At 41.3% G+C, this 15,731-nt stretch overlaps 1 protein-coding gene across 1 annotated transcript; it reads left to right on the forward strand.

Moving 5' to 3' along the window:
• The first annotated feature begins 3,185 nt into the window (after positions 1 to 3,185).
• Positions 3,186 to 4,357, forward strand: LOC103656385 (olfactory receptor 56-like). The gene has a single exon (XM_008683760.2). The coding sequence runs from the start codon at positions 3,401 to 3,403 to the stop codon at positions 4,355 to 4,357; it is 957 nt and encodes a 318-aa protein (XP_008681982.1). The 5' UTR covers positions 3,186 to 3,400.
• Positions 4,358 to 15,731: the final 11,374 nt, after the last annotated feature.

Genomic DNA, 15,731 nt, shown 5'->3' on the forward strand with positions numbered 1-15,731 from the left:
TTGTCTGCATGTTCTTCTCAGATAAAGCTTTAAAAATACCCTGCCAATCCGTCCTAGCCTGCCAGATCTCTGTAGAAAGGTCTGATGTTATTCTGATATTCTCCCTCTGTATGTAAGGATTTTTTTCCCCCTGGGCACTTTCAATACTGCATCCTTGGATCTAATATTTGCGAATTGCACTATTACGTGATGTGGTATAGGCCTGCTCTTGTTGATCTTGGGCATTGTCCTCTCTGCCTCTTGGACACGAATGTTTGTTTCATTTGCCAGATTAGGGAAGTTCTCAGCTATAATTTGTTCAAGTATCTCTTCTAGACCTCTCTCTTTCTCTACCCCCTCAGGGATGGCGATGATTCTGACATTGGAACGTTTCATTGAGTCAGTAATTTCCTGTTATCTACATTCTTGAGATTGGATTTTTTTAAGCCAAGTTTCTGTTATAGCTTTCTCTTCTACCATCCCATCTTCCAATTCACTAATTCGTCTTCTGCCTCATTTACCCTGGACGTCAGAGCATCTAGTTTACATTGAATTTTATTCATAGCATTTTTAATTTCTGCCAGATTCGCTCTCATTTCTGCCCTTAGTGATTCTATATTCTCCTTAATATTTTCAAGCCTACACATCATCCTGACCATTGTTACTCTGAACTCCATTTCTGATAATTTCGTTATATCCATATCCATTAGTTCTGTTTCAGAGGCCACTGTCACTGTTTGTGTCCTTTGTTGGGGGTTCCTCCTCATTGTCATTGTGATATGGAGTGGTTGCAGGGATGCACGGAGCCCAAATTATTGACCAGGACCCAGGCAGTGTGCAGTTGTTTTATAGGGACCTTAGGGATGTGGGCTTCTTGATTTTTCAGCCTGCCTTCTGGGGGAGGGGCCTGCCGTGCTGATACTCAGGCCACCGTTTGGATAGGGTCTCCCTTTCTCCTGCGAGGGGGGATGGGGATGGGCACAATGTGAGCTGGTATTTCTGGGGTTTTGTTTTCTGGTGGCTTTCCCTGGCGGTTTCCTTTTACTCTTCTGAGAGTCAGAGCAGCAGTGGCCGTATCCAAGACTCATTCTCTGGACAGAGAGATCACAGTCTACTCTTCACTGAGGTCTCCTGGCCACTTTAACTCTGTTTCTGTCAGTGCTGCTAAAAACCCTGTCTCATCCGGGTTGTGTGCCGCACCCATACCCTCCCAGCCCTTGCTTCCAGGGCTGACACGTCTCTGTCCTTTGCACTTCTTTTTCTTTTTTTAAAATAATTTATATTTTGTTATATTAGTTACCATACAGTACATCCCGTTTTTGATCCAATGTTCCATTTTTCATTATTTGCGTATAATACCCAGTGCACCATGCAATATGTGCCCTCCTTAATACCCATCACCAGCCCATCCCAATCCCCACCCCCTCCCCTCTGAAGCCCTCAGTTTGTTTCCCAGAGTCCACAGTCTCTCTTGGTTCATTCCCCCTTCACATGTCTGTCCTTTGTGCTTCTAACACTACCATCTGCCCCCGGTTCCCGTGTGTGCTCCTGAGCTCCCTGTTTCAGCATGGTTCGCATGCATTCCAGAGCTCCAGTTTTCATCTGGTCGCGTGCACACTCCTGAGCTCCCTGTTTCAGTCAGTTTCTCGGCTGCTACTGGTACATGTGTCCGGCCTGCACCCCTGTTCAGGAGGCTACTGCTTTCTGGCGCCCAAGCATGGCAGTTCCCTCCCCATTCTGTTTATCTTTCAATATCTGTGTGCATATTCATGGCCCCCATCTTCATACCTCAATCCTCAGCACTGGAGATGTTCATTTGTAGAGATCCAGATGTATTTTCCTCCATCTCAGGCTGATTTTGTGGGTGTTTAGGATGATCTGGTAGATATCCAGCTTGATTCAGTGGACCAGCTGAAAAATGGTCCCCTACTCCTCTGCCATCTTTTTTTTTCACACCACATCTTGTTTATCCACTCTTCAATTGATGGAGACCTGGGCTATTGTAGATAATAATGCTATAAACCTATGGCTGTATATATCCTGTTGCATTAGTGTTTTTGTGTTTTTTGGATATATACACAATAATGCAATTACTGGATCATAAGGTAGTTCTATTTTTAACTTTTTGAGGAACCTCAATATTATTTTCCACAGTGAACATCCTTCATCTTTGTTAGAGATTCTTTTTCCTAAAGAGGATTTGGAGAAAGGGGAAAACTCTTACACTGTTGGTGGGAATGCAAACTGGTAGAGCTTCTATGGAAAACCTTATGGAGGTTCCTCAAAAGGTTAAAAATAGAGCTACCCTATGACCCCAGCAATTGCACTACTAGGTATTTATCCAAAGGATACAAACATAGTGATTTTAAGGGGGCACATGCACCCCAATGTTTATAGCAGCAATGTCCCAATAGCCAAACTATGGAAAAAGCCCAGAGTTCCATCAACAGGTAAATGGATAAGGAAGAGGTGGTTTATATATACATATATATGTAGGAATATTATTCAGGCATCAAAAAGAATGAAATCTTACCGTTTAAAATGAAGTGGATGGAACTAGAGGGTATTATCCTAGGTGAAGTCATCAGAGGAAGGCAAATATCATAAGATTTCACTCATATGTTGAATTTAAGAAATGAAACAAACTGAGGGCTTCAGAGGGGAGGGGGTGGGGGAATGGGATAGGCTGGTGATAGGTAATAAGGAGGGCATGTATTGCATGGTGCACTGGGTGTTATACTCAAGTAATGAATCATGGAACTTTACATCAAAAACTAGGAATGTACTGGGGCGCCTGGGTGGCACGGCGGTTGAGCGTCTGCCTTCGGCTCAGGGCGTGATCCCAGCGTTACGGGATCGAGCCCCACATCAGGCTCCTCCACTATGAGCCTGCCTCTTCCTCTCCCACTCCCCTGCTGTATTCCCTCTCTCGCTGGCTGTCTCTATCTGTGTTAAATAAATAAATAAAATATTAAAAAAAAAACTAGGAATGTACTGTATGGTGACAACATAATATAATACAAATTTTTATTAAAAAAAAAAGAAATGAAACAGTTGAACAAAGGGGAAAGGAAGGAAAATAAAATAAGAAGAACTAAGAGAGGGAGACAAACCATAAGAGACTCTTAACTATGGGAAACAAACTGAGGGTTGCTGGAGAGGAAGTGGGTGAGGGGATGGGGTATTAAGGAGGACACTTGATGTAATGAGCACTGAGGGTTATATGTGACTGATGAATCACTATACTGTACCTCTGAAACTTAAAAAAAAGAAACTTAAAGAGTTTATTGTAAACCACGTAACATTTAAAGAGGTCAACACATTGGGCAAAGTTTTAATGTCCTCAGTATTTTGGCACTAAACATACATCTCCTATTTTCAGATCCCAACACTTTGTCTGGCATAGCCCTCTAAAGGAGAAATGGTCTGGGTGGGAAACCAAACTCTCATCTCCCACTTCATCCTCCTGGGTCTTTTCACCCACTCACCACTACACCTCTTCTTCTTTTCCATCATCATGGTCATGTTCCTAGTGGCTCTCTCTGGCAATGGGCTCATGATCCTCCTCATCACCATTGACTCCCGCCTGCACAACCCCATGTACTTCTTCCTCAGCTGGTTGTCACTCATGGACCTCATGCTCATCTCTACGATTGTGCCACGGATGGCCACCGACTTCCTCCTGGGCCGTGGCTCCATCTCCTTCACAGGCTGTGGGCTCCAGATCCTCTTCTTCCTCACTCTCCTGGGAGATGAATGCTTTCTGCTGGCCTTCATGGCTTATGACCGCTATGTGGCCATCAGCAACCCATTGAGGTACTCAGTGGTTATGAGTTGCCGTGTCTGCTGGCTCATGGTGGCAGGGTCCTGGCTCTTTGGCCTGATGGATGGACTAATCCAAGCCATTTTCACTCTTCGCTTCCCCTACTGTGGCTCTCAGGAGATCGACCACTTCTTCTGTGAGGTTCCTGCCATACTGAAGTTAGCCTGTGCTGACACCTCCCTCTACGAGACCATGATCTATGTCTGTTGCATCCTAATGCTGCTCCTGCCCTTCTCTGTCATTTCTGCTTCCTACCTGCGGATCCTGGTAGCTGTGCTCCACATGCGTTCTACTGAAGGTCGACGGAAGGCCTTTGCCACCTGCTCCTCTCACATGACAGTGGTCTCTCTCTTCTATGGGGCTGCCATGATCACCTACATGCGGCCTCAGGCCTACCACTCCTCCAAGCAGGACAAGGTGGTCTCGGCTTTCTATACGATGATCACCCCTATGCTTAATCCACTCATCTACACCTTGAGGAACAAGGAAGTGGCTGGAGCTCTCAGGAAACTCCTGGGGAGGTGTCCCTGTGGTGGGCGGCCAGGGCTAGGATGACATTGGCATCTGTGGTTGTGGGTTCTGGGGTCTGGGAACTTGAATTAGCCTCTGTAGTTTGACTGGAAAAGAAACAGATGTGCTGTACTGAAAATAAAAGTCATTCCTTCATCAGAGTCCATGAGATTAACTCATTAATTTAATCAAGCATGTCCATGCTAAGTATGGATAGTGTGGAAGGAAGTCTGTGTCAATGGGGTGACAAGGAATAGGAGACACATAGCCTACATCCCATAGAATTAGCCAGTGAGAGGTTTCAGCTGTTTTCCTCTGCAGGAATTGCCAACAACTGAAGAAAACCCCTTGCTCAAGGTTGTGCTTCTTTTTGGGTGGATGCCTGAATCACATGACTAATCAATATAGGATATAAAGGCTTGGTTACCTTCACTCGGTTTGACCCTGATGGTACATCCCAGCTCCAGAACTCCTTGTAATATCTGTGTCATCACAGGCTACTTATCCCTCTATCCAGTTTTGCTTCCTTAGCTCCTTTCCCCACCTTGAGTTCAGTCCTTACAGCACTCTCTAATAAACCCTCCATATATAAAACTTGTCTCAGTCTGCTTGCAAGAAACCTGACCCGTGACACGTGGAAATGAAAGAATGACGGTAAGTCAAAGTTAAGTTTTTAGAATGTTCATGTACATGTGGTCAAAATAAAATGTGGACACAGAAAACTTTGTTGGTTGGTGGTATCAGAGAGAAGTTAGAAAGTTTCCTGAAGACACATAAGACAATTTTAATGCAGGGGTGGCAAAAAAAAAAAATGCCAAGAGTTCCAGACATGGGTGTCAATGAGGAAAGCCATCTGGTGGGGATAGGGATGGATGAGACACTTGCTCCTTAACTAAATCTACCTGGATGCACTGCTCCACACAGTCTGCTTGAGCTTTGAGTTCAGAAAAAGATAAAGTGCACATTAAAAAAAAGATTTTATTTATTTATTTGACACAGAGAGAGAGACAGCCAGTGAGAGAGGGAACACAAGCAGGGGGAGTGGGAGAAGAATAAGCAGACTCCCAGAGATGCAGGGAGCCTGATGCTGGGCTTGATCCCAGGACCCTGGGATCACTCCCTGAGCTGAAGGTGGACACTTAACATCTGAGCTACCCAGGTGCTCCAAAAGTGCACAGTTGATACAAGCTGTAAGTGCACTCATGGATGGTCCTTATAAGTTGAGCCAGAAGCAGCACTAAACAGTGGGGAGAACAAAGAAGAGGAGAAGAAGATATGCAGAGCAGATTACCGGACAGCCAAAGAAGGGCTCTGGTATGTGCCCAACCTCTCCATAAGGTCTACTAGGATAACTCTCAGATCTCCATCTCTGTCCTGAATTCAAAGACAGCCCTAGGAAACCTCCTTGGAGTTCTGTGCCCCCAAGAGAATCATCCGCTCCTACGAGTTTTATTCTATCCTTGATTTCAACGCTGAACCAATGGAAAATACTGAGAAGTGAAAAGAACAGAACAGAAGGGCATCTCATTGTTGAAGGAATGTTGTTCTCAATCTCTCCTGTAGCTGTTACAGCACTGGCTCAGCTGTGGGGTGAGGGTGTGGTAAGTTCTTGAACAGGAAGAAACCTGGGAAGAGTTAGGTGGGACCTAGCAAAAACCTTTTCACTGCCTTTGCCTTCCCTGTATTTTCACTCAAGAAAGCAAATAACAAAATAACAAGATAAAATTTTGGTAAAATCACCCATTCTCAGCACTTTGTTTAAATTGAAGGACCTGAACTGTGATTATAATCTGAACATCCTACAGTTGAGAAAAACAAATATTATGGATATGAACTTTATTTTTTTAGGTTTTAATTTTAATTCCACTTGATTAACATAATGGTATATTACTTTCAAGTGTATGATATAGTGCTTCCACACTTCCATACATCATTCTGTGCTTATCACAAGTGCGCTTCTTAATCCTTGTTACCTATTTAACCTAAGCACCCCACCTCTCTTCTGGTACCCATCAGTTTGTTCTCCACAGTTGAGTCTGTTTCTTGATTTCTCTCTCTTATTTTTTCCCTTTCCTCATTTGTTTTATTTCTTAAATTCCACATATGAGTGAAATATATGGTATTTGTCTTATTCTGACTGACTTATTTCGCTTAGCATTATACTCTCTACTCCATCCATGTGATTGCAAATGACAAGATTTCACTCTTTTTTATGGATGAATAATATTCCATTGCATATGAATGACATATCTTCTGCATCAATTGACACATTCATCAATTGATGGACAGTTGGTCTGCTTCCGTATCTTGGCTATTTTAACTAATGCTACTATAAACATAGGGGTATATGTATCTCTTTGAATTAGTGTTCTTGCATTCTTTGGGTAAATACCCAGAAGTGCAATTGCTGAATCATAAAGTAGGTCTATTTTTAACTTTTTGAGAAACCTCCATACTGTTTTCCACAATGGCTGCACCAGTTTGCATTCCCACCAACAGTGCAAGAGGGTTCCCCTTTCTCCACATCCTTACCAATATCTGTTGTTTCTTGTGATGATGACTTTAGCCATTCTGACAGTTGTGAGATGATAACTCATTGTAGTTTTGATTTTAATTTCCCTGGTGATGAGTGATGTTGAGCATCTTTTCATGTATCTGTTGGCTATCTGTATGTCTTCTTTGGAGAAATGTCAATTTATGTCTTCTGCCCATTTTTAAATTGGATTATTTGGGTTTTGGGTGTTGAGTTGTATCTTTTTTTAAAATTTATTTTGGATACTAACCCTTTATTACATGTATCATTTGCAAATATATTCTCCCATTCCATAGGTTGCCTTTTTGTTTTGTTGATGGTTTCCTTTGTAGTGCAGAAGCTTCTTATAGGGAAGAAGTCCCAATAGCTTATTTTTGCTTTTGTTACCCTTGCCTCCGGAGACATATCTAGAAAGAAGTCGCTATACCCAATGTCAAAGAGGTTGCTGCCTGTATTCTCCTCTAGAATTTTGATGGATTCCTCTCTTACATTTAGGTCTTTAATCCATTTTAAATTTATTTTTGTGTATGGTATAAGAAAGTGGTCCAGTTTCATTCTTTTGCACATTGCTGTTTTGTTTTCCCAACAGCATTTATTAAAAAGATTGTCTTTTTCCCATTGGATATTCTCTCCTGCTTTGTCAAATATTAATTGACCATGGAATTTTGGGCTCATTTCTAGGTTTTATTTTCTGTTATATTGAACTATGTGTATGTTTTTGTGCCAGTACTATACTGTTTTGATCATTACTGCTTTGTAATATAACTTGAAATCCAGAATTGTGATGCCTCCAGCTTTGCTTTTCTTTTTCAGGACTGCATTGTCTATTCGGGATCTTTTTTTTTTTATAATAATTTTTTATTATGTTATGTTAGTCACCATACAGTACATTCCAAGTTTTTGAGGTAAAGTTCCATGATTCAAAAATGAACTTGTGGGACTTCATCAAGATAAAAATCTTCTGCACAGCCAAGGAAACAGTCAAAAAAACTAAGAGGCAGCCCACGGAATGGGAGAATATATTTGCAAATGCTGCTACAGATGAAAGACTGGTATCCAAGATCTATAAAGAACTTCTCAAACTCAATACACGAGAAACATATAAACAAATCATAAAATGGGCAGAAGATATGAACAGACACTTTTCCAATGAAGACATACAAATGGCTAACAGACACATGATAAAAAGTTCAAAATCATTAGCCATCAGGGAAATTCAAATCAAAACCACACTAAGATACCACCTTATGCCAGTTAGATGGCAAAAATTGACAAGGCAGGAAACAATTGTTGGAGAGGATGTGGAGAAAGGGGATCCCTCCTACATTGTTGGTGGGAATGCAGGTTGTTACAGCCACTCTGAAAAACAGTGTGGATGTCCCTTAAAAAGTTAACAATTGAGCTACCCTATGACCCAGCCATTGCAATACTGGGTATTTATCCCAAAGATACAGACGTAGTGAAGAGAAGGGCCATATGCACCCCAATGTTCATAGCAGCATTGTCCACAATAGCTAAATCGTGGAAGGAGCCAAGATGCCCTTCAACACATGACTGGATTAAGAAGATGATGTACAATGGAATATTACTCAGCTATCAAAAAGAATGAATTCTCAACATTTGCTGCAACATGGACAGCACTGGAGGAGATAATGCTAAGTAAAATAAGTCAAGCAGAGAAAGACAATTATCATACGCTTTCTCTCATCTATGGAACATAAGAAGTAGGAAGATCGGTGGGAGAAGAATGGGATAAAGAAAGGGGGGAATCAGAAGGGGGAATGAACCATGGGAGACTATGGACTATGAGAAACAAACTGAGGGCTTCAGAGGAGAGGGGGGTGGGGGAATGGGATAGGCTGGGGATGGGTAGTACGGAGGGCACGTACTGCATGGTGCACTGGGTGTTATACACAACTAACGAATCATGGAACTTTACATCAAAAACCAGGGATGTACTGTATGGTGACTAACACAATATAATAAGAAATATTATTATAAAAGAAAAAAAAACATGATTCATTACTTGCGTAAGATCTTTTGCTGTTCCATACAAATTTTAGGATTGTTTATTCTAGATCTGCGAAAAATGCTGCTGGAATTTTGATAGGGATTGTGTTAAATGTGTACATGGCTAATATAGATATTTTAACAATATTTGTTCTTCTAATCCATGAGCGTGGAATATCTTTCCATTTCCTTGTGTCATCTTCAATTTCTTTCATTAATTTTTTATAGTTTTCAGAGTACAGATCTTTCACCTCTTTGTTTATCTTTATTCCTAGGTTTCAAAATTTGTGCTGGGCCACTAGTTTTATGCCAGATCCTCTGCAGTGCTGTGGTGGCTTGGCATTGTGTGCTGGGACTGCAGAACTGGATACAAATAGTTGACACACATGAAGATGGCTGGGCAAAACTGGGCCTGTAGGGCGATGGTGGCTGGGGGTATGCAGCTGGAAGAGGTGCAGTGACTGGGCACAGTGTGCAATTGCAGCTATATAACTGATGCCTGGGGGTAGTGCATGAGGGTTCCTCAGGGCATGTGGCAGGGTGCAGTGTGGCAGATGTGCAGGGGGCAGCAGTTCAGGGTACTTTAACAAAATTTGGTCTGAGCTCAAGGCTGAGGCTAGCAAGCTTGGAATAGGATAGTCCTCAGAAGAACTCACAGGCATTGCACCCTGTGAAGAGGTCAGGCAACAACTGTTTGTGCAGGCCCCCCTTCTGCTGGTAAATGCTGGGGCAGGGGAGGAAAATGGTGCCTGCCAATTCCCTCATTCTCAGCGAAGTCCCTCAACTTGCTCCAAAATCAGTATGAACAGATTTGTCTCCCATTTGCCCCAGCATTTTGTAAATGGCTTTTTTTATGTTGCCTCTCAGGGCAGGCTGCTGTCTCCTTAAGGGTGGTGATCCATCTATAGGCACCCTAGGGATACCCAGTGCTGAGATCTCCGAAGTTCCAGGTTCCCAGTATCACTGGCTTTATAAACTCATGGAATTCAGCCCCTCTGGTTTCTAAAGCCAAACACCATGGCAGTTAGTCCTTCCTGTGTGAGCTCCCTGGTGTGAGGGGCAATTTCTCTGTCCTCTCCATGTGAGCAGCCTCCCTGCACCATTTTTTTTCTTGTTTGAAAATTCAGTTTATTAGTTCACACTGAGTCCAAACATCAAAAATTCAGAAAACTTGAAACGAATGATATAGCATTAAAAAACATTCATGTAGCTTAGGAATACTCATTAAGAAAACTCTGCCTGCCATTTTGAACTTAAGTAGTTTTGTCACCCTTAAACTTATATGACTTCTCTGGATTTCTATTTTCCCTTTTCTTTTTTTTAATAATATTTTTTATTATGTTAGTCACCATACAGTACATCCCTAGTTTTTGATGTAATGTTCCATGATTCATTACTTGCATATAACATCCGGTGCACCATGCAATACGTGCCCTCCTTACTACCCATCACCAGTATATCCCATTCCCGCACCCCCTCCCCTCTGAAGCCCACAGTTTGTTTCCCAGAGTCCATAGTCTCCCATTCTTTATCCCCCCTTCTGATTACCCTCCTTTCTTTATTCCTTCCTTCCCCTACCGATCTTCCTAGTTCTTATGTTCCATAGATGGGAGAAATCATATAATTATCTTTCTCTGCTTGATTTATTTCACTTAGCATTATCTCCTCCAGTGCCGTCCATGTTGAAGCAAATATTGAGAACTCATTCTTGCTGATAGCTCAGTAATATTCCATTGTATATATAGACCACATCTTTTTAATCCAGTCATCTGTTGAGGGGCATCTCTGTTCCTTCCACGATTTAGCTATTGTGGACAATGCTGCTATGAACATGGGGGGTGCATATGGCCCATCTCATCACAACGTCTGTATCTTTAGGGTAAATACCGAGTAGTACAATTGCTGGATCATAGGATAGCTAATTTTTTAACTTTTTTAAATGTTTTTTTATTATTTTAGTCACCATACAGTACATCCCTGGTTTCTTTTTTTTTTAATAATGTTTTTAATTTTCTTAATGATTTTTTATTATAATATGTTAGTCACCATACACTACATCCCCGGATTCCGATGTAAGGCTCGGTGATTCATTAGTTGTGTATAACACCCAGTGCACCATGCAATACGTGCCCTCCTTACTACCCATCACTGGTCTATCCCATTCCCCCACCCCCTCCCCTCTGAGGCCCTCAGTTTGTTTCTCATAGTCCATAGTCTCTCATGTTTCATTCCCCCTTCCCTACCGATCATCGTAGTTCTTATGTTCCATAGATGAGAGAAATCATATGATAGTTGTCTTTCTCTGCTTGGCTTATTTCACTTAGCATTATCTCCTCCAGTGCCGTCCATGTTGTAGCAAATGTTGAGAACTCGTTCTTTCTGATTGCTGAGTAATAGTCCATTGTATATATGGACCACAGCTTCCTCATCCAGTCATCTGTTGAAGGGCATCTTGGCTTCTTCCATGATTTAACTATTGTGGACAATTGTGAACATTGGGGTGCATATGGCCCTTCTCTTCACTACGTCTGTATCTTTGGTGTAAACACCCAGTAGTGCAATGGCTGGATCATAGAGTAGCCCAATTTTTAACTTTTTAAGGGACATCCACACTGTTTTCCAGAGTGGCCGTACCACTTCGCATCCCACCAACAATGTAGGAGGGATCCCCTTTCTCCACATCCTCTCCAACAATTGTTGTTTCTTGCCTTGTCTATTTTTGCTATTCTAACTGGCGTAAGGTGATATCTCAGTGTTGTTTTGATTTGAATTTCCTTGATGGCTAATGATTTTGAACATTTTTTCATGTGTCTGTTAGCCATTTGTATGTCTTCATTGGAAAAGTGTCTGTTCATATCTTCTGCCCATTTTTTGATTTGTTTATTTGTTTCTCATGTATTGATTTTGAGAAGTTCTTTGTAGATCTTGGATTCCAGTCCTTTATCTGTAGTGTCATTTCCAAACATATTCTCCCATTCCGTGGGCTGCCTCTTAGTTTTTCTGACTGTTTCCTTGGCTGTGCAGAAATTTTAATCTTGATGAATCCCATAAATTCATTTTATCTTTTGTTTCTCTTGCCTTTGGGGATGTGTCATGAAAAAGGTTGCTTTGGCTGATGTCGTAGAGGTTGCTGCCTATGTTCTCCTCTAGAATTTTGATGGATTCCTGTCTCACATTGAGGTCTTTCATCCATTTGGAGTTTATTTTTGTGTATGGTGTGAGAGAGTGGTCAAGTTTCATTCTTTGGCATGTAGCTGTCCAATTTTCCCAGCACCATTTATTGAAGAGACTGTCTTTTTCCCACCGGATGTTTTTTCCTGCTTTATCAAAGATTGGTTGCCCAAAGAGCCGAGGGTCCATTTCTGGGCTCTCTATTCTGTTCCATTGGTCTATGTGTCTGTTTTTGTGCCAGTACCATGCTGTGTTTGTGATCACAGCTTTGTAGTACAGCTCGAAATCCCGCATTGTGATGCCCCCAGCTTTGTTTTTCCTTTTCAACAGTTCCTTGGAGATTCGGGGTCTTTTCTGGTTCCATACAAATTTAAGGACTGTTTGTTCCAGTTCTTTGAAAAATGTCCTCGGTATTTTGATCGGGATAGCATTGAAAGTGTAGATTGCTCTGGGTAGCATGGACATTTTAACTATGTTAATTCTTCCGATCCATGAGCATGGAATATCTTTCCATCTTTATATGTCTTCCTCAATGTCTTTCAAGAGTGATTTATAGTTTCTGGAATATAGGTCGTTTACGTCTCTGGTTAAGTTAATTCCAAGGTAACGTATGGTTTTTGGTGCTATTGTAAATGGGATGGATTCCCTAATTTCTCTTTCTTCGGTCTCGTTATTCGTGTATAGAAATGCAACTGATTTCTGAGCATTGATTTTGTATCCCGCCACGTTACTGAATTGCTCTATAACTTCTAATAGGTTGGGAGTGGCTTCTTTTGGGTTTTCCATATAGAGTATCATGTCATCTGCGAAGAGAGAAATTTTGACTTCTTCTTTGCCGATTTGAATACCTTTGATTCCTTTTTGTCGTCTGATTGCTGTTGTAAGGACTTCTAGTACTATGTTGAATAATAGCGGCAAGAGTGAGTATCCTTGTCGAGTTCCTGATCTTAAGGGAAAGGCTTCCAGCTTTTCCCCATTGAGAATAATATTTGCAGTAGGCTTTTCATAGATGGCTTTTATGAGATTGAGAAATGTACCTTCTATTCCTACACTCTGAAGCGTTTTAATCAGGAAAGGATGCTGTATTTTGTCAAATGCTTTTTTGGCATCGATTGAGAGGATCATATGGTTCCTGAGTCTTTTCTTGTTGATATGATGTATCACGCTGATTGTTTTGCGAATACTAAACCACGCTTGCATCCCAGGTATGAATCCCAGTTGATCGTGGTGGATAATCCTTTTAATGTACTGTTGGATTCTATTAGCAAGTATCTTGTTGAGGATTTTGGGGTCCATATTCATTAGGGAAATTGGCCTGTAATTCTCCTTTTTGAGGGGGTCTTTTCCTGGTTTGGGGATCAAGGTAATATTGGCCTCATAGAATGAGTTTGGTAGCTTTCCTTCTGTTTCTAGTTTTTGAAATAGCTTTAGAAAAATAGGTATTATATCTTCTTTGAATGTTTGGTAGAATTCCCCAGGAAAACTGTCCGGGCCTGGAGTTTTGTTATTTGGAAGGTTGTTTATCACTGACTCAATTTCTTCATAATTAATTGGCCTGTTTAAGGAATCAATTTCTTCCGGTTTCAACCTTGGTAGTTTATAGGTTTCCAGGAAGGATTCCATCTCTTCCAGATTGCTTAGTTTATTGGCATATAGCTGTTGATAAAAATTTCTAATAATCCTTCCAATTTCAATGGTGCTCGTCGTGACCTCTCCTTTTTCATTCATAATTTTAATAATCTGGGTCCTTTCTCTTTTCTTTTGGATAAGTCTTGCCAGTGGTCTGTCAATTTTATTGATTCTCTCAAAGAACCAGCTTCTAGTCCTGTTGATCTGCTCTACTGTACTTCTGGTTTCTGCTTGATTGATTTCAGCTCTAATTTTGGTCAACTGCTTCCTCGTGCGTGGATTAGGCCTGTCCCTCTGTTGCTGTTCCAGCTTCTTGAGGTGAGAATATAAAAACTGCATTTTAGATTTTTCTATTCTTTTGAGTGAGGCTTGGATGGCTATGTATTTCCCCCTTAGGACTGCCTTTGCAGTATCCCATAGGTTTTGGACTGTTGTATTTTCATTCTCATTGGTCTCCATAAATTGTTTAATTTGATTTTTGATTTCCTGGTTTATCGAGTCATTCCTGAGCAGGATGGTTCTTAGTCTCCAAGTGTTTGAGTTTCTTCCAAATTTTTCCTTGTGGTTGAGTTCCAATTTCAGAGCGTTGTGGTCTGAGAATATGCAGGGGATAATTTCAATCTTTTGGTATCGGTTGAGACCTGTTTTGTGTCCCAGAACATGGTCTATTCTTGAGAATGTTCCATGGGCATTAGAATAGAATGAGTATTCTTTGGTTCTGGGGTGTAGTGTTCTATATATATCTATGAGGTCCAACTCGTCGAGTATGGCATTCAAAGCCTTTGATTCTTTGCTTAGTTTTTGCCAGGGTGTTCTGTCTATTTCTGATAGTGGAGTGTTGAGGTCCCCTACTATTAATGTATTTTTATTTATATGTCTCTTTATTCTGGTTAAGAGTTGGCTTGTGTATCTTGCTGCTCCCCTGTTGGGGGCATATATATTTATAATTGTCATATCCACTTGTTGAATACTTCCTTTAAGAATAATATAGTGCCCTTCTGCATCTCTAACTATAGTCTGTAGTTTAAAATCCAATTTATCTGATATGAGAATTTCTACCCCAGCTTTCTTTTGAGGTCCATTTGCATGAAAGATGGTACTCCATCCCCTTACTCTCAGTCTGAATGCATCTTTGGGTTCGAAATGAGTCTCTTGTAGACAGCAAATGGATGGGTCATTTCTTTTTATCCAATCTGCAACCCTGTGGCGTTTTATGGGATGGTTCAAACCATTTACATTAAGACTGATTACTGAGAGATATGATTTTAATGTTGCCATGTTGCCAGTAAAGTCTTTGTTTGTATTGGCTGTGACTTTCTGTTCTGTATCACTCTTGGGGCCTTTTTACTTTTATAGAACCCCCCGTAATATCTCCTGTAGGGCTGGTTTCGTGGTTACGAAATTGGTTAGTGACTGGCGATTCTGAAATGTCTTTATTTCTCCATCAATTCTGAATGACAGCCTTGCTGGATAAAGGATCCTTGGCTGCATGTTTTTCTCTGAAAGAGCTTTAAATATGCTCCCCCAACCCTTTCTCTCATTCCAGGTCTGTGTAGACAGGTCTGACGTAATTCTGATGCTTTTGCCTTGGTACGTGAGAAATTTCTTTGCCCTGGCCGCTTTCAATACTGTATCCTTGCATCTAATATTTGCGAATTGCACTATGACATGACGTGGCGTAGGTTTGTCGTGGTTGAGCTTGGGAGGGGTCCTCTCTGCCTCTTGGACACGAATGTTTGTTTCCCTTGCTAGATTAGGGAAGTTTTCAGCTACAATTTGTTCAAATATCTCTTCTACACCTCGTTTTTTCTCCACCCCCTTGGGGATGCCGATGATTCTAACATTGGATCGTTTCATTGAGTCAGTAATCTCCCGTAACCTACATTCGTGGGCGTGGATTTTTTTAAGACCATCTTCTATTTTCATTTTTTCCTCTATTAACCCATCCTCGAATTCACTAACCCGTTCCTCTGCTTCTGCGACCCTGGCCGTCAGAGCCTCTAGTTTTGCCTGCATTTGGCTCATAGAATTTTTAATTTCTGTCAGATTCGCTCTCATTTCTGTCCTTAGGGATTC

This window comes from Ursus maritimus, unplaced genomic scaffold, assembly GCF_017311325.1.
Source record: "Ursus maritimus isolate PB19 unplaced genomic scaffold, ASM1731132v1 scaffold_5, whole genome shotgun sequence".
In the NCBI taxonomy this organism is placed as follows: Eukaryota; Metazoa; Chordata; class Mammalia; order Carnivora; family Ursidae; genus Ursus; species Ursus maritimus.